The sequence below is a fragment of the Curcuma longa genome, chromosome 2 (assembly GCF_044706935.1).
Source record: "Curcuma longa cultivar G26 ecotype Majalengka, Jawa Barat chromosome 2, ITB_CL_G26_1.1, whole genome shotgun sequence".
NCBI classification, from domain to species: Eukaryota; Viridiplantae; Streptophyta; class Magnoliopsida; order Zingiberales; family Zingiberaceae; genus Curcuma; species Curcuma longa.
In genome coordinates, this window is record NC_133862.1 from 11,865,944 (window position 1) to 11,884,913 (window position 18,970).

Below are 18,970 nucleotides of genomic sequence, written 5' to 3' on the forward strand. Positions count from 1 at the left end.
GATCAATTTTAGGGTTTTTATTGGACCGGCGAGTTTGGGCAACAGCAACTTGCCATGCAAATCATCGCTGTAAAAGTCTTAACTTGATCAAGTCAATCCATTAATTAAATCAACCTACCTCAATTAAATAAATAAATAAATAATAATAATAATAATAATATAAATATTTTGGAGTTAAAGAGATTATTAGAGAAAATTACTATACCTCTTCCTCATATTATCAATCGCTTTTTAACTCTTTTATTGATGATATCCCTTCTGCAACATCGACTTCCATTAATTGCTTTCATAATATCCATCATTATTGTCCTAATGTTCATAGCACCCTAACTATTAACATTCGTCATTATCGATTATCTTCTATTTTCGAATTCTCCCATGTCGAGTCTCGGGTACCGAGCTCTAGACGATCTTGAATTCTCACATGTCTAAGTTTTGAGTGTCAAGCTAAAGCACTAAATGATCTCGAACTCTCACATACCTAAGTCTCGAGTATAGAACACCATACTTTCCTCCTCATTCGAGGTTCGATTTCTAAATCTATCTTAGATCCCGTCCATGTAGCCTCATCTCCCGGGCTTTCCGACTTTTTAATCATGAATTATTATGGAAATATCCTAAATCTAGAATCATTTTAGTATTTTAAAAATAAGAGTGAATTTGAAGGTCTCGAAGTATTTAAAAGGTATCTATCCACTCATAATCTCAAAAAAATATATCATTTAATAAAAATAATTAATTAAATATTTATTTATATTTAAAAATTATTTAAATATAAACTAGTACTAAAAGTAAAAAAGAAAAGAAAAATTCTAAACAAATTTATAAAATTTAGTCACAAGTAAAAGAGAGAAAATAAAGAATGCTACATTTAATTGTTACTAAATTCGTAATTTATCGTCTTTAATTTCTTGTCTTATATAATATCGAGAGGCTTCATCATTGCTATTCAACTTTTTGGTGATGGTCTTTAATCTGTTTGGTATGCCTTTTTCCCTTAGTTCTTTTGTTTAATTAAATTTGATGATATTCAAATTAATTTAATAAAGTAATCCAGCTAAATCATGGTAAGTCAAAAATGATCGAAGCTGTTGAAGTAATTGTTTAAGTTTACCTTAATTTCTTTTTTATAAGTTTGAGTTTGATTCATTTAGATATCTCAAGTCAAGTTTCTTTGATCATTTTAATTTTTTGTGACCAAATTTATTTGTTGATTATTAAATTTGAAAATATAAATTTATTTATTCATTTTTATTTATTTAGTATTCTGATAAAAATTTATTAATTAACATGGTTCAAGAACTTTGTTCATAAATATGGTTCATGGATATTGCTTATAAATATTAACGAACTGAACACATATATATATTTAAATTTATTGGTTTAGTTTAACGAATTATTCAAATTTATTCATTTAATTATATTGTGTATATTGAACAAACATAAATAATCTCTTACTAAATCGAACACCAAACTTAATTGTTCGTGAATATTCGATTGATTTAGAGCCCTAGTTTAAATAAAAAGTTAAATTAAGCCAAGAGACAATGTGATAAAGTTAAAAATGGAGATCAAGTTGTAACTCAACAAGATAATAATGGGATCAAGTTAAGGTCATGGAAGAAAAGATGCATCTTACTCTAAATATTGTTGATAATCCATTATGCATTGATAGAGACTCAATTACAAAGGTTAATTAAAGCTAAAAAGACAAAAGAAGTACTTAATGTGTTAATTTAAGATGTTAAGATCAAAGCTACAATCTAAAAAATTTGACCAAAAGCAAGTCATACGTCTTAATCAATTTAATTTAAGCCTTAGATGAATTTAATTAGTTTCTTATATATAGTTCCATTTCTATACATGCAATTTACATATATATGCATCTTCTAAATGAGTTTTCTTATAGTATTTTAAGGTTTTTAGGTCATCCTCTCACTTATTAGTTTTTGGTTGAATTAGAACTTATTAAGATATTTTCTTATAGCATTCAAGAACTCAATCTCAAGGTTGTAACGTCTTTTATCTTCTACATCAAGGTTCGTCCTCGTCAAAATGAAAGCAGACAATGTGATAAAGTTAATTGTTCGTGAATATTCGATTGATTTAGAGCCCTAGTTTAAATAAAAAGTTAAATTAAGCCAAGAGACAATGTGATAAAGTTAAAAATGGAGATCAAGTTGTAACTCAACAAGATAATGATGGGATCAAGCTAAGGTCATGGAAGAAAAGGAGCATCTTACTCTAGATATTGTTGATAATTCATTATGCATTAATACATAGATCGATGCTCAATTACAAGGGTTAAGACTAAAAAGAAGAAAGAAGTATTTAATGTGTTAATTTAAGATGTTAAGATCAAAATTATAATCGAAAAAAATTTGATCAAGAACAAATCATACGCCTTAATCAATTTAATTTAAACCTTAGATGAATTTAATTAGTTTCTTAAATTCCATTTCTATACACATAGTCTATATATGCATCTTTTAAATGAGCTTCCTTACGATGTTTTAGGGTTTTTAGGTCATCTTCTCACTTATTAGTTCTACGTTGAACTAGGACTTATTAAGATATTTCTTGTAGCGTTCAAGAACTCAATCTCAAGATAGTGACGTCTTTTATCTTCTATATCAAGGTTCGCCCTCTTCAAAATGGAAAAGAGAAAAGATATATAGCCAAAACTAATTAATCGTCCTCATTAATTAAACGATCGAGTGAGATGCGAGAGTGGAGGTGTTACATGCTCTATTAAATGTATTGCTCTTTAGGGGCCCTCATTAAACAGCAGTCTCTTTCATCCTCTACTCTACTTTGCTTCTATAATAACTTCAAAGCTCCCAGGGGCGTGGCGCACCGGTAATGACACTTCCTCTCCAACGCTACTACCACGGTTCGATTCCTCCGGGACGCGTCCCGCTGGGTATTTTCGCCTGGGACGTGGCAGTCGACTGTGCTGGTCGGGCATGTGGATCAAATCTTGGTAACGGGTCGGAGTGCAGGTGCCGGTGAATCCTCCTGATTTACCCTCGCTGGCCGGTGGGGACTCTCGTTGAAGGTCGTGGGGCAGGGCCGGTCAGCCAAGGGGACTAGTTGGTGCTAGGGCCCAGACACCTCTTGTAAATCAAAAAAAAAAAAATATAATAACTTCAAAAAATGTCCCCGGAGTCATGGTGCCGCGATAGGACATTCAGATGGTCACCCAGGTACACTACAAGAAATTCACAAAATAACGATGAAATTAATTTCCGTCGTTAAAATTAGAGATGAATATTCCGTCGCTAATTATAGCGACGGATTTAAATATTCCGTCGCTAATATAGAAATGAAATATTAATTTCTGTATTAAAAAATACTTTAGCGATGAAATATTATATTCCGTCGCTAAATTAGAGACGGAATAGAAACGTCCGTCGCTATTATCGCGCATTTTAGGGTTCCTAATCCACTCGCTCCCCGTCAAGGAGCACCAGATCGTCGACACCCTCCTCGGCGGCCGCCTCAAGGACGAGGTTATGAAGATCATGCCTGTGCAGAAGCAGACTCGCGCCGGACAGCGCACCCGCTTCAAGGCCTTCGTTGTCGTCGGCGACAGCGACGGACACGTCGGTCTCGGCGTCAAGTGCGCCAAGGAGGTCACTACTGCCATTCGTGGAGCCATCATTTTGGCCGAGCTCTCAGTCGTCCCCGTCAGGAGGGGATTCTGGGGGAACAAGATCGGGAAGCCCCACACTGTGCCCTGCAAGGTTACTGGAAAGTGCGGCTCTGTCACCGTCCGCCTGGTTCCGGCACCGAGAGGGGCAGGGATCGTGGCTGCCCGTGTGCCGAAGAAGGTTCTCCAGTTTGCTGGAATCGAGGACGTGTACACCTCATCCCGCGGTTCGACCAAGACTCTTGGAAACTTTGTGAAGGTCAGTGTTTCCTGCGATTATCTTCTTCCGTTACTCCACCATATAAATTTGTCTCTTTTGAACTCTTTTTGGAACCGCTTCATTTCACTAATCATGCTATTGATTAACGTTGTAGTGATTATAGGTATGTTGCCGCCAAATAGTATATTGATGACGGCTGCGTCCAGATAATTGTTTATAGAATTAGAGGAGAGGTAGTTCAACAAAGTGGTGAGCTTGAAGGAGAGGAGAAACCTTAGTTGTTCCTTGTGGTTACATAGGATGTTGTGAGCAGTTAAAGTTTTCTAGGTTATCCTTTGGTCCAAGTTAATTAATAGACAACATGAATTGGATAATTTTAATGTGATAGATTGCTTTATTCATTTTTGGATTTTAGTTTTTTCCCTCTTATTATATGGTGTTGATGTCTATCATTATTTTGCCTTTCATCCTAATGTTTAATTTTTCATATCTGCCTGCCCTTTATTTTGATGACATTAAAATATTTTTCTTGATTGAAAGTTTAACTTTTCTGTAAGACTAACACCATTATACAATCTCTTAGAGAACAGGATTCAATCAAAGACTTGTTATCATAAAACTAAGATTTCTAAATCCTATGAAATGAAAAAATTTTGCTTGGCACACTTCCATCACAATTGTTCTACTGGTTTTATGGACTAGAACTTGTATCTATTTTTTCCCCCAAGTTGGATACTTGAATATTGAGGGTTCTAATTTGAAAAATCCTTTTCACATGTTAGATTATTGAGGGTTCTACTTATTTCTAAATCCTTTTCCCAAGTTGGATACTTGTATCTTTTAACGGCAGCAACAGATTATCATATCGTGGAACCACCTGTTTGTCTGATGGTTTTGCCTTCTTGTTGGATTGATCTCCCCTCTTTTTGCTTGTTATTGGGTTATAAACAATAATCTGATTACGAACATGTTTAAATTCCTTAATGTTGAGAAATTGCTGGTCGATCTGGCTTTCTAAGTGTATCTTTTTCATTTCATACTTATGCTTTGGGTTATACTTTTGTGGTGATACATGGAATATCTTTCACACATTAACAACAGAGCTACATTTGCTTGTATTTCATACATCTTATTTCTTGCAGGCTACCTTTGATTGCCTCATGAAAACCTATGGGTTCTTGACGCCCGACTTGTGGTTGGACACTCGCTTCAGCAAATCTCCCTTCCAGGAATAGAGTTAAAGTTTATCAATTTTTTTTACAATTAATAGTCTTCCCTTAGATTTTCCATCTTGCAGGTATTGCTTATTCATCAAACAGTAATAAGAAAATATCAAACTCTTCCAAAAAAATGAACACAATTTCCAGCACAGATATCACTTCAAACTAATGGAATTATCTATCAAACTTATTCATCTATTAATATTTCATCTTTCAGAAAGACTTATATAACTGCTGTATATAAATTTAATGGTCGACATTGCAGTATATAAATTTAATGTTTGATGTGGATCAATAGCTGTCTGCAAGGTATGTTAGTATTTTACAAATAGGTTGTTATAATTACATTATTACTAACCTATCTTATTTTCTTTTTGTAGGATTTTCTATTTTGGCTGGGCTCATTTTTGTAAGATTTTATATTTAGATATTGTATTCAGATATTGTATTCAAATGCGCATTTTTCAAATAGGTTGTTATAATTAAATTATTACTAACCTATTTTTATTATCTTTTTGTAGGATCTTCTCTTTTGGTTGGACTTGTTTAAATAAGTTTTTGATATATTATTGTATTTTGTAGGATCAGTGTATCTAAAAATTTGTGTTGTATTCAGATATTATTGTATTCAGATTGTATTAATATTGTATTCAGATATATTGACATGTCGTGTATTCAAATATTGTATTAGTATTTTGTTTTATTATTATTGGGTTATTAATGTATTACTGTTATATTTGTTTGATTGATATACAAACAGGAAATTCAAAAACAAAATTAAAATATATAAAAAAATAAATTATTAGCGACGGAATGATAAATTCCGTCGCTAATAAACGCTTTTTTTTTAAAAATTAGAAACGGAATTTAAATTTCCGTCTCTAATTAGAGACGGAATTTATATTTTCCGTCTCTAAAATTAGCGACGGAATTTAAATTTCCGTCTCTAATTAGAGACGGAATTTATATTTCCGTCTCTAAAATTAGCGACGGATTATTATTTCCGTCGCTAATTTTAGAGACGGAAATAATAGTTCGTCGCTACTTTTAGCGACGGAAAAAAATTTCCGTCTCTAATTAGCGACGGAAATTTAAATTCCGTCGTTAAAGTGACGTCAACGACGGAATTTTTCGCGACGGACGATTTCCGTCGCTATTCGGTCGCTAATCGAGCTTAGCGACCGAATAGCGACGGAAATCGTCCGTCGCTATTTGCTTTAATTCTTGTAGTGGTACCCGCGGTTCGATCCTCAACTATCGCAATCAGAGAATGTTGAGCATCTGAATTGGCCGCTACGTGCGCTTCCCGATTTACCTTGGTGGTCGGTGAGAAACTTCCATGAGACTTCTCGATTTAATTCTCACATATGATTGTAGGGCCGACTGTATATGACCATTGAGATGACAAACTCCATTTTTTACTGAAGTTGATAGTGATAAATCACCAATGATTAATAATAAACTAAATCAAGTTAAAAAATAAACTAAACCATGCCTACTACTAAAAGTCTAAAACAATAGTTAGACGAAACGATTGTTCATTTTTTTGAATATTATTTTCCTGATCAAATCTCGACGGTCTTGCTCGATTGCCTTGTGCGACCGTCGCAAGCGGCCTTGACCGTAATCTCGTGAGGTCCTGCGCGACCGCCTCACGTCGTCTTATGCGACCATCTCGCGCGGCCTTGCGCACGACTGACATTCTTCGCGGCGGTGAACAACCCAATGCGGTTCGAACCACAATTCCTTTCCTTCGTCGTCAATCCTTTAGAATGATTGATTTGTAGTCTGGTACGTATCTCCATTCTCTTCCACCGCATCCTCCCAAGATGGAACAATCTGCCCCTGCCTCTGCCCCTGCCCCTGCCCCTGCCCCTCGAAGCATTCAATTTCATACCCAAGAAATTGTGCTCATAAAAGCGGGGCAAGTAGACCGCCCATCTTCACTGTTCCCGCCCCCACCGCCACTCTCTCCTCCTTTAATAAGCCCCCTCCTTCCATTTATTATATCGCCTTCATTAACTCCTCCTCCTCCTTCCCTGACGCAGACCGCCCCAACCGCTAATCTCACTCTCTGCATTTCCCCGTCTTGCCCTTTTTCTATTTCCCAATTTGGCCCTACTTCCCTTTCCTTTTCCTTACCCTTTCCTTTTCCGTCCCTCCAGATGCGCCGATAGAGATGACAATTAGACCCGGACTCGATGAAGAATCCATTTTTCGATCTCATTTTGATCGAGAAATCTTCGAATCCGAGAAAGCGGGGATGGAGATGGGAAATTCCCGAATCTCGGAAAACGGGGATGGGTCGGGATGATATTCCAAAAATTTCCCGTCCCCATCCTCGAACCCGACTTTGATAATTTCATTTATTGAGATTCATTAATTTGATTATATCCTTATATCAAATGAAAAAATAAGTCATATTGATAATTACTTGTTTGAATACGAATAATGTAGTTTCATTATTTTTAAAATAAATAATATTTTTTTTTAATTAATAAAAAAGTAATAAATTTTAAAAAATATTTTTTAAATATGTCATGACGGTGATGGAGGATGAGTATGAATATGAGGATACCCATGAAAATATCCGCGGAGAAAACCACCTCCGAAATCTATGGGGATATCCGAAATCCGTTGGATACCCGAAATCCGATAGGGACGGGGATGATATTTAAATTATGATACCCAACAGGGATGGGGACGGGGATGGTATATGGATTTGGGTTTTGGGGACGGGGATGAAGAAGACTTCCCCGCTAATCCCCAAATCCGTTGCTATCCCTATTTCCCAATTTGGCGCCCTTTTCCTTACCCTTTCCTTTTCCGATACTCGACGCGTACGCAGCTGCGAATTAAACCCCCCACAACTGTTTTTTCCGGCACCGTCTCGTCTATATTCATTATAAACACTCCTGACTGACTGCCACTGTCGACCACCACTGACTGACTCACTGACTGACAGACTGATAGCTTCTTCCTCGTCACGCCATGGCCGAACTTAGCCTCTTCTTCGTGGCGTCCTCGCTGGTCGTGTTTCTCTTGGTCGGGTTGAGGAGGAGGAGGCCGTCGCTGAAGCTGCCGCCGGGGCCCACCGGGTGGCCCTTCGTCGGGAACCTTTTCCAGATTGCCTTCGCCGGCAAGCCCATGATCCACCTCGTCCGCGACCTCCGCCGCCGGTACGGTCCCATCTTCACGCTCCGCATGGGGGTCCGCACGCTCATCGTGGTGACCAGCCCGGAGCTGGCGCACGAGGCGCTCGTCGAGAAGGGGCAGCTCTTCGCGTCGCGCCCCGCTGAGAGCACGGTCCGCGCCGTCTTCAGCTGCGACAAGTTCACCGTCAACTCCGCCGTCTACGGCCCGGAGTGGAGGTGTCTTCGCCGTAACATGGTCTCCGGGATGCTCAGCGCCTCCCGGCTCCGGGAGTTTCACCCTGCCCGCGTTTCCGCCATGGATCGCTTCGTCCAACGCCTCCGCGCCGAGGCAGAAGCCAACGGCGGAGCTGTGTGGGTCCTCCGTAACGCCCGCTTCGCCGTCTTCGCCATCCTGCTCTCCATGACCTTCGGGGTCACGCTGGAGGAGGACGAAATCGTGCGCATAGACGAGATGATGAAGCGAGTGCTGCTCTGCATCAGCCCCAGGATGGACGACTACCTGCCCTTCCTCGCTCCCTTCTACGCCAAACACCAGAGGAAGGTGCTCCAGGTGAGGAAGGAGCAGGTGGAGACCATCACCGCGCTCATCGATCGGCGGCGAGCCATCCTCAACGACCGGAGCATCGAGCCCCACGCCGCTCCCTTCTCCTACCTCGACTCCCTTTTCGACCTCAAAGTGGACGGCTGCCCGCCCAGCGAGCCCCAGCTCGTGACGCTGTGCTCGGAGTTCATCAACGGCGGCACAGACACAACCTCCACCGCCATCGAGTGGGCCATGGCCCGCATCATCGACAATCCCGACATCCAGGCGAAGCTCCACGAGGAAATCACCGCGACGGTGGGCGATCGGCCGGTGGACGACCGGGACATCGAGAAACTGACATACTTGCAGGCCTTCGTGAAGGAGCTCCTGCGGAAGCACCCGCCGACGTACTTCTCGCTGACCCACGCGGCGGTGGAGCCGGCGAAGCTCGGCGGCTACGACATTCCGCCGGACGCCAACCTGGAGCTGTTTCTGCCCACCATCTCCGAGGACCCCCGGCTGTGGTCGAACCCGCTGGAGTTCAACCCCGACAGGTTCATAACAGGCGGCGAGGCGGCCGACATCACCGGGTCGGCGGGGATCAGGATGATTCCGTTCGGTGCAGGGAGGAGGATATGCCCGGGGCTGGCGATGGGCACCACGCACATCGGCTTGATGGTAGCGAGGATGGTGCAGGCGTTCGAGTGGCAGCTGCACCCGTCGGAGCGCAAGCTCGACTTCATGGACAAGGTGGAATTCACCATCGTCATGAACCGGCGACTCCTCGCCTTAGTCAAGCCCAGGAATTGAACAAACTCCATTACTACAAAACAAGAGCTACTACTACCACTTTGCCAGTATGTTTATGATCTACTACCATTTAGGATTGCTTCGCTCGGTTTGTGATCTCTTAAAAATGCATTATTACAGATGAACAAGAACAGCAAAACAAAACAAAAAATCAGAGAAAGTTTGGGTGGATTGGTAAGCCCATAATAGATTGGATAAATTATATGTCAACAGTTTGAAAGATTGTTAATTTATAATCTAAGCAACTTTTTCTCTGTGAGATTGTGGTGTTGTTCAATAACCAGTCATTTCTATAAAAAATCTACACTGCTAAGTATTATCATACATCAAATCTTCCAACCTCAAGAGCATGGCTAGGATCATTCTTTGGGTGAGTTCAAGTTATATTATCTAAATCAAATAGAAATTGACAAGCTACCAAAGTTATCAAAATAACCCCAACCAAACAGTCCTAGGATATTTAATTTAGATACAATTCATTTCAACAATAAATGTTTCTCCAGGCATACAATTAATGATGACAAATACTCCCATTTGAAGGGCGGTCAAAAGGACAAGGTTGTGTGTGTTTTTTTAAAAAAAGTAGTGGGCCTTACAATAATTATCATCTTTTCCAAGCTAACCTACTGTTCTATACATGTTAAATACGGTGTCTATACAAAATAAATAAATAATCAGTAACCGTGTGGGTGAATGAAATATGTGTGAAAATCCATATGGTGTTCATGCTGCGTCTGACAACTGGATTAGCTGACTCACTGCGGGATTTCCCGTGGTATCGATGTCGAGCATGATAGTGTCGCCGGGCTTATAGTTTCCAGCGAGAATGGCTTCACTAATGACATCCTCGATGAGACGAGCAATGGCTCTTCTCAAGGGTCTTGCACCGTAGCTTCGATCGAAACCTTGTTCGCAGACCAAATTCATGACGGCATCTGATACCTTTAAACCAATCCCGAGAGATAAAAGCCTGCTCCTAACTTGCTTCAACATTATGTTTGAAATCTCCAGCATCTGAAAGAAGGGAAGTCCATTAGAAAAACTGCTCTGGGTTGTGAAAATCACCATTAGAAAAATGGACTGCTCCTAACACTATTTGGTAATCCAAAAATACCATGTAGTTTTCTTTCCAAAATGGCATGCTCGGGTTGTGAAAATCATCTTGAAGGATCTTTGCAGCACAAAAGTATCTAGTGCAATTGCATGACACTTACTAATCATCTAGTAAGATTTCTGTCCAAAATTACCATGTTTGGGTCTGATTCAAAGCCCCATTAAGGTGATTTTGGCCCAAACCACGTCATTTTAGGGAGAAATATACACCAAAATATTTCTAGGGTAGTAAAATAGAATAATTTAGTGTTTTTCAGTTCAAAGATTGATCAAGATGAGTTAGAACGCCCAAAACACATTTTTGAACTAAAAATAAAAAACTATCAAATCTAGGATATTTTTGGTATATGGCAGAAGTGTGTGACAATTTGAAAGTACTTCAAATGTGCCATTGGGGAAATATACCTAAACACTGAGAAGCTCAATCACTGACAGCAAAGATTGAGTGCCACATATTGAAATGAGATGATGTTCAAGGGTGACAAATAGATTTATAGCAAGATAAGTTGAATCAATTAAAACTAATGCAATGGAAAGAAAACTAGTTAATAGTTTGATTGACTTAAAATTTTCTAATAAGAAGACTTTCATACTGTCCAGTGTAGGTAGCTGGCTCTAAATAGTGGAGACTAATACCAGTTTGATGATGACAACGAATTAAACAAGCATGAATTTCTTAACTTTGTAAAAAAATAAAGTGAATAATCAACACGATGAGAATTAAATTAAAGAACCAACCTGAGTTTGCTCAAGGGAGCGGAAAATAACCACTTCATCAATTCTGTTAAGTAGCTCAGGACGAAAATATGCTTTTATCTCTTCCATCACTAGTGTCTTCATCGAGGCATATGAGTTAGATTCTGTGTCTTCTGCAACAAAGAAACCTATGCTCCGCCTACCTTTCGAAATTGCTTCAGACCCAACATTAGATGTCATGACAATCAATGTGTTCTTGAACGAAACTTTCCGCCCCTATTGAACACAGGTTGATGAATAGCAAAAAACAATTAAACAAAGTATACTTGAAAACCACCAAATTTGATATGATAATAATACTTCCAAATCATAGAGAAAAGGTGCCATGGATACACATGTCAAGAATGTGGAAAACTGAGCAAGCAATTTGGACAATTAATACCATACAGACCATAACTATATTGATCGACATAGATAGTCAGCTATGCAAGTTTACTGATCAGAATGAGGGAAAAAATTAACTGTGTTTTTTTTCTCAAAGAAAATTTGCCGAAGTCCAAAACAAGGAATGATAATTAGCTTGAAGATTAGTGGTGTATTAAACCAAGCCATGGGGGTTCTGTTACTTTCTGTAAAATATGATTTCTAATGCCTAAATCATGCCAAAGACAATGTAAAATCAGGAATTAGTTAAGATAATTGTCTCCTGATCATGAAAGAGATTAATGCTTACAACATGGAGCTAAGATATACAATAGACACATTCATATCAAAATCTAGCATCTATTTGGAGTATACTATATGTAACTTCATTCTTTTGGGGTAGTTTGTTAAGAGTTAGATTATCAGAAGCAACAAAAAGACAGCAAGCTGTCCTAGTCGAATGCATGAGATTATCAGCCTTCTCTAGTGTCTCCCAAAAGAGATTAATGCTTACAACATTTGAATAAGACATACAACAGATGCATTCGTGCCATATGTGTCCTAAGATCCGTCTTTAGCATACTTTATGTAACTTCATTTGTTCTTGGTGGTCATTTAAGATTTTGCTTATCAGATCAATGAAAAGATGGTGAGATGTTGAACACTTGAAAAGATGGTGAGATGGTGAAATGAACAATAACCATGATGCTTCAAGATCTTTGACCAGGTGTAAAAGGATAGCAATACTGTCAGTAGCAATTAAGATACCAGAACATTGAACTTTCAGGATCTAAAAATAAAAAATAAAATTGCAAAGTATCTAGTTTCCTGAAAAATTTTGCAACAAGTTTTAGCTGGTAGCAAGTTATATGCTTATATAGTACAAAGAATCAGTTGAGGTAAAGTTTGGAAACAATAAAATAATTTTAAAAATTTGCAATATAAAAACCACATTAATATCCAATCTATAGCCATGAAATCATATATCTGACAAGCAATGACAGATGAAAACATCGTAGAGAAGTAAAAGGTTAATTTTATGAGTGTTTGTACTTGTTGACTGCATCCTGAAATACTAACCTGAGAGTCAGTTAGGTGACCATCTTCAAATACTTGGAGGAGGATATTAAATATATCAGGGTGAGCTTTCTCTATCTCGTCAAGCAAGATAACTGTAAAAGGCCGCCTCCTAACTGCTTCAGTCAGGGTACCACCCTCTCCATACCCAATGTATCCTGGTGGAGATCCAATCAGCTTACTCACAGTATGTCTCTCCATGTACTCACTCATATCCAAGCGCAACATGCTTTCCTCCTTTTATAGAAAATATAATGAGTAGAGAAAACTAAAGTCAGTGGAAAATCACATGAAGACGCTATAAAGATAATAAGCAGTAAAAAACACCCAGTGACAGTATACAACTTGGAATCAAAGTTTATAGTATTTCTCCACAGTGGAGTTTTGATCTCCAGTCACAACAATATGGTTTTGGAGCCTTATTGTGCTGACACTCAGCACACTTTAGCACATTTAAAAGTGCACCAATATCAAATCAAATGTGTTTACTCTTATAATCTTCTTTTAACTTAGCTTATTTACCTACAAATGTAAACTTACAACAATTAAAAAGTGAATTAAATTAACTTTAGCAACAAGTTCAAAAAATATAGTAAGTACCTTGACTGATGATATAATTTACTAATACTAAAATAATTATCATGAAAGAGAGCATTGAATGAGAACAATAAATTTCAACCTTGTCAATTGATACCAATAAACGTTGAAACTGTGCTTTGAGTTCCATGAGTTATTATCTACATCTATGCATGGACTATTGGATGGTAGGGAGAAACGGAATGAGGCAATACCGATCCAAAGTAGGAGGCAGCTAATGCTTTTGTCAGCTCAGTTTTACCAACACCAGTTGGACCACAAAAAAGCATTGCAGCAATAGGCCTATCAGGATCCTTCAGGCCAACACGTGATCGCTTCACAGCTCGAGATATTGCACTAACAGCATCATCCTGGCCAATTACCCGTTTTCTCAGTTCATCATCCAAACCAACTAATAGTTTTCTCTCATCTGCATTGATCTGCTGTACTGGGATTCCTGACCAAAGAGAGGCAACAGTGGCTATCTCCTCTGGCCCGACAAAGATTTCTCTGCAACATAGCAAAATAAAAAGAAATATGTACACTTCAGCTCTTCAGAAAGATCAATAATGTCGTTGCATACGTATTTGATAAAAGATATATATCATACTCATTATCATTTAGTGAAGATGGATTAGAAGACATTGGAATCTCAAGATCGGATGATCCGTCGTCCTTGATGGTTTTGTTAGTAGAATATGTCAACTTATTTTCTGACACCTGAATGGGAAGCAAAAAACTATTATTCACTGTTATAGAAGAAAAATATTCTCGAGGCTATGGCATGACAATTTCATCATAATGGAACCTAATGAAATAGAAGCAAAAAACAACAATGGAATGCAAGGAAAAGCATGACATAAAAGTTCTAATCTCGAGGCTATTACCAGTGCATGCATTGTCTGGACAGCCCTAATCTCTTGCCAGTATTCTTCTGGTGTCTTTAAAAGCACAGAGATTTGCTCTTCCTTCTTCCTCTTGAATGCATCCATACGAGCTCTACTACCAGCTTCATCAATCAGATCAATTGCTTTATCAGGAAGATGTCTATCTGCAATATATCTAGCTGAGAGGTATACTGCAGCATTTATGGCATCTAATGTGAATGTGCACTTATGATGGCTCTCATATTTCTCACGTAAGCCCAGTAATATCTTCACTGCATCCTCCTATTACATTTTTTTTAAAGGGGAAGCAAAATTTAGCACATAGGAAGCAAATAATCATAAAACTGGAAGAAGATAAAGAGTACCTGACTAGGCTCATTTATCAGCACTGGTTGGAATCGGCGAGCTAAAGCTTTATCCTTCTCGAAGTGTGTCTTATGTTCATCTAAAGTAGTTGATGCAATACACTGAAGACATCATGAGAATTGACACAGAACACAAAATAAGTAATAGCAAAAAAAAAAAAGAGATATTTGATTGCTTTTATCTATAGAGAATCTAATGCAGCATGAAGATTCAAATCACCGAAAAATTGGACCTCTCGACTCACAAAAGAGAAAAATATTATTAAACTGAAAAAAATGATTAGTACAAGGGATTCTAACCCCTTTTGTACTTCCATAACCATAAGATCAATTTTGAAAAATAATGACCTAGCTTATTCCTAAAACAATATAACAAAATTTTCTAAAACATTTCTTAAAATCAAACAAAATTGCAAATATTTTAAACACGAAATTTAAAAGAAACCTAAATTTATCCCCAAATCTCATACTGTGTCATTCTCCTAACGGAAATTATGCAACAGGGTTGAGAGGCCAAAGGTATCCCATGAGTGAATCATAGAGACCAAAGAGGTAGCCATGTGCTCGCATTTTCTGAAGGTGTGTCAATTTATTTATAAAGCCACAACAACTTGCAAAATTTACATTTTCAGATAAAATAAGACCAAAATTCTTTCCACTATGAAAAACTCGAGTGACCATAAAAACTGATTATTCTATTCAAATATTGAAGAAACTCCAGCAACATATATTATCAGTATGTTAGAATGCTCATGAACACTTTGCTAGGTCAACAATGACACAAAATTGATTGGTGTTTTACCTGCAATTCGCCTCTACCAAGCGAAGGTTTCAACAAATTAGCGATATCAAGGCCTGAGCCTTTGTTACCTCTTCCAACAGTACCAGAACCAATCAGTGTATGAACCTCATCAATGAAGAGTATGACATCACCTGAATTGTGCAAAAAATTCAGAATGCTAGGGTACATTAAAAACAGAAAACTATCCATAAGATGATGGTCCTGCTAACCTGATTTCTGTACTTCGGATATCAAACCAGTAACTCGGGCCTCCAGCTCCCCCCTTTCTTTAGCACCCGCCAACAATAAGCCAACATCGAGTGACATTATTCGTTTCTCCTGTATCAAAGTAAATCTAAAAAGATATGTACACAAGCGTACGGGTGATAATTATCATCACAATGCATGAACAGCACACCATAAGGAAAGAAGGAATGTCGCCTTCAGCAATGCGAAGTGCCAATCCTTCAGCAATTGCAGTTTTTCCAACACCAGCATCTCCCAAAAGAATTGGATTATTTTTTGTTCGTCGGCAAAGGATCTGAACAACTCTCTGGATCTCTGTATTTCGACCAATGATTGGATCAATGAGCCCCTCTCTAGCATGAGCGGTTAAATCAACACAAAAATCTGTCAATGGACTTTTTTCTGCAAAGAAGGGGGAAAAAGATTGATTTTTGATGTAGAGAAGCAAAAGTTAATATTGCACCTGCAATAGTCAAAAGCCTTTTGGCTTACCTTGAGACTTCAAACTTGTAGATGTTTTAGCAGAAGGTTTCTCCTTTATCTTCTGAGATGATGCCAATGGCTCTCTACCATCCTTGGCAAGCTCCACTTGGAGTTTGGACAGGGCAACTGATGCTAAGCGACCAATATCTGCTCCCAATCTAATAATGATAAGCCACAAGTTAGATGGCAGTTTGTGACTAAAAGAACAAGTGCTAGTAGGTTCCTATCAAATCTACTTCAAAGCATTAAGGTTAAAAGAAGATGCTATAAGTGTTGATTAAGCATGCAGTAATGGATAAAGAAACTGCTAGAGAGATTCTGAAAATAGATGCCATGATTCTTCTATGGAAAAACATTTTGCCTGCTTTTACCCATAATCTCGCTGAGTGACCCTCAGTGAAACAGTGGATACCATTCTGAACTGGAAAAACAAGGTAAAAGTCAAAGGTTCACCTTTGACAATACACTCATCAATTGTCCATTGACCCTGCAATGGGAATATCCTTGTACATTACAATGCCCTTTATTAAGTATACTTACACACCATGCTAGTACCATGTCGATCATGACTCAATTCTTTGGATGAATATTAGACATTTTAAAGTGAAAGGATGACATTGAAAGGGTCATTCTCCTTCAGGATGTGTTGTGTCTACACAAATGGGTTTCTATAAACAGCCATGAGACACAAATTTGAATCTAAAGAGAAAAATTATATTCTGCTTTAATGGATGTATCCTAAAATGATCACAATGACTACTGAGCTGCTTATCTGAATTTCTTCACACCCGGTAGTAGAATATGAGGTAGATATGTACAAGCTAGCTTATTGTGTCAAGGATTGTTGTACAATATTGAGTAATAGGTAAACTAAAAGCAAGTTTTGGCATCCCTGAAAAGCTTGATTTATGTTTCCAACTAGCACACTCTTCAGTCAAACACGGAATGAAGTACTTGACTAAATAAGTCTCAAAAGGTTATAATGTAAACCTCAACAAGCTAAGAAGAATTCAAGAACTTCAAGCATGCTAATCATAAGGTTTTCAACATGAGAAAACATGAACCCTTTTTTGCATTATGAGGACAAGTCAAATCAGCAGTACAGTGCACAACTCCATCATAATCAAGTAGATATGCTTTGAGGTTAGTGTAGCTGAGAATAAAATATCCTCATTTGCCTCTCTGGTGCATATCAAAGGAGTTAAGTCAATATATATAGATGCCACATTTTTAATTTTTTTTCTTTTAAGAAGATTTACCCTAATTTCCACCCTGTCATTATTAAACATTTGAGCATAATTGCAGTTGTCATCTAAAAACCTTTTTAGACAGACATTTCAGCGGATAAAAAAATCATATGCGGTCATAGCATTCGATCTATTATCTGGGTACAGAAAACAACGATACTTCTCACAAAACTACATCTCATCAATGCGCAATCAATCAATTGCTTGGCATGAAACAAAGATGAAATGGAACAGCGATAGACATAACCACAAGCCTATAGCAGTGAGGACTTGGGCATTGATACAACTGTTGTGAAAAATTTAAATCTTGCAGGTCAACCAACTTCTGCTTTATGATTTTTCTTGCCTCTATATTATATGAAGGATAGATGGATGGCATTGTGGTTGTACAAGAGAAAGAATGACAAAACCACATTCCTCCTTTCTGATTATCAAAGTGAGATAATTGCAGAAGTTAAATGCAGGGAGATTTCAGTGAAAGAATGAAAGTTAAGCCACTTTTCTTTGTCAATCTAAAGATACTGTGGATCAACAAGTAAGCCTAATAGACTTGCTATATTTCCCTTTTCGTGGCACACTAGGTTATCCTATCACTGTACATTGCTTTTCTAAGTGAATTATCTTCAAATTTTAGTTTTTCATCTTTTCTCAGATAACAAAAGAGAGAAAAAATTCACTCCAAAAAGTTAAACAGAAAGGAGAGAATAAAAGATGCCATTCGATATACCTCTTGAGCACCTGCGCCGCGCTTCCGTCATCGGCGTTGAAGAGGCCGATCGCAATATGCTCCGGACCAATAAAATTGCATCCCATGTTCCTGGAAAAATCCACAGCAGCCTCAAACACCCGCTTGCTGCTGGTGGAGAAGGGCACGTCGGTGGCTGCAGCCGAAAGGGAGGGCGCAGGAGCCTCCTCGTTCCAGATGGCTCGGACGGCCTCGCGGGCTTGGTCGATGGTGATACCAGATCCAAGAAATCCGACGAGGGAGCGCTCCTCGGCGACGAGGCCCAGGAGGAGGTGCTGGTTGAAGACCATCTCCTTCCCCATCGCGCGCGCCTCCCGCTGGGAGAAGATGACGGCCTTGATGGCCCGCTCGGTAAACCGCTCGAAGATGGCGGAGATGGCTCTTCGGCCGGGTCGCCGCGTGCCGGAGCGGCGGGCGGAGGGTAAGGGCAGCAAAGTGAAAGTCCGGCGCCGGAGATCGACCGGCCGGGAGGAGGCGACGATGAAGCGGGAGGCTGACGAGACGGCGAGGCGGTGGGAGGAGGGCCGCAAGGAGTGGAGAGTAAGGAGGGAAGGAGCCGAGGAGGAGGCGCAGCAGCAGGTCGCCTCCATGATTTTCAGGATTCCTCTTGTGCCCTGGACGACGATCGAAGTAGAAATCGAGATGAAACTCGAGAAGAAGAATCTACCGTTCTCGTGTAATTAAAGAATAATAATTTATTGTTGGTTTCGTGTACAAATAATCAACTGTTGAGTAGCGTGGGGGGAAAGGG

The 18,970-nt window shown here is 38.9% G+C and overlaps 3 protein-coding genes across 3 annotated transcripts; 2 read left to right on the top strand and 1 right to left on the bottom strand.

The window, feature by feature from the left end:
• Positions 1–3,474: 3,474 nt before the first annotated feature.
• On the top strand, positions 3,475–5,125 carry LOC141821899 (small ribosomal subunit protein uS5w). Its single transcript, XM_074709279.1, has 2 exons — positions 3,475–3,911; positions 5,015–5,125. The coding sequence occupies exons 1-2, from the start codon at positions 3,516–3,518 to the stop codon at positions 5,105–5,107; spliced, it is 489 nt and encodes a 162-aa protein (XP_074565380.1). The 5' UTR covers positions 3,475–3,515; the 3' UTR covers positions 5,108–5,125.
• Positions 5,126–8,040: 2,915 nt separating this feature from the next.
• On the top strand, positions 8,041–9,779 carry LOC141822103 (cytochrome P450 77A2-like). The gene is made up of 2 exons (XM_074709528.1): positions 8,041–9,627; positions 9,701–9,779. The coding sequence occupies exon 1, from the start codon at positions 8,084–8,086 to the stop codon at positions 9,578–9,580; it is 1,497 nt and encodes a 498-aa protein (XP_074565629.1). The 5' UTR covers positions 8,041–8,083; the 3' UTR covers positions 9,581–9,627; positions 9,701–9,779.
• Positions 9,780–10,003: 224 nt separating this feature from the next.
• Positions 10,004–18,970, bottom strand: LOC141821047 (chaperone protein ClpD2, chloroplastic). Its single transcript, XM_074708404.1, has 12 exons — positions 18,202–18,970; positions 16,237–16,385; positions 15,917–16,146; positions 15,729–15,837; positions 15,520–15,650; positions 14,718–14,819; positions 14,353–14,634; positions 14,076–14,185; positions 13,681–13,975; positions 12,893–13,126; positions 11,432–11,665; positions 10,004–10,594 (listed from the first exon to the last, which is right to left on the bottom strand). Exons 1-12 carry the CDS (start codon positions 18,807–18,809, stop codon positions 10,304–10,306), a joined length of 2,775 nt encoding a protein of 924 aa, XP_074564505.1. The 5' UTR covers positions 18,810–18,970; the 3' UTR covers positions 10,004–10,303.

Coding starts and splice junctions, on each gene's coding strand:
- LOC141821899 (XM_074709279.1), top strand. CDS start 3,516: ATGAAGATCATGCCTGTGCAGAAGCAGACTCGCGCCGGACAGCGCACC. Junction 3,912..5,014: donor CTCTTGGAAACTTTGTGAAG/GTCAGTGTTTCC, acceptor TATTTCTTGCAG/GCTACCTTTGATTGCCTCAT.
- LOC141822103 (XM_074709528.1), top strand. CDS start 8,084: ATGGCCGAACTTAGCCTCTTCTTCGTGGCGTCCTCGCTGGTCGTGTTT.
- LOC141821047 (XM_074708404.1), bottom strand. CDS start 18,809: ATGGAGGCGACCTGCTGCTGCGCCTCCTCCTCGGCTCCTTCCCTCCTT. Junction 14,635..14,717: donor TGATAAATGAGCCTAGTCAG/GTACTCTTTATC, acceptor AAAATGTAATAG/GAGGATGCAGTGAAGATATT. Junction 10,595..11,431: donor GCTCCCTTGAGCAAACTCAG/GTTGGTTCTTTA, acceptor CCCTTCTTTCAG/ATGCTGGAGATTTCAAACAT.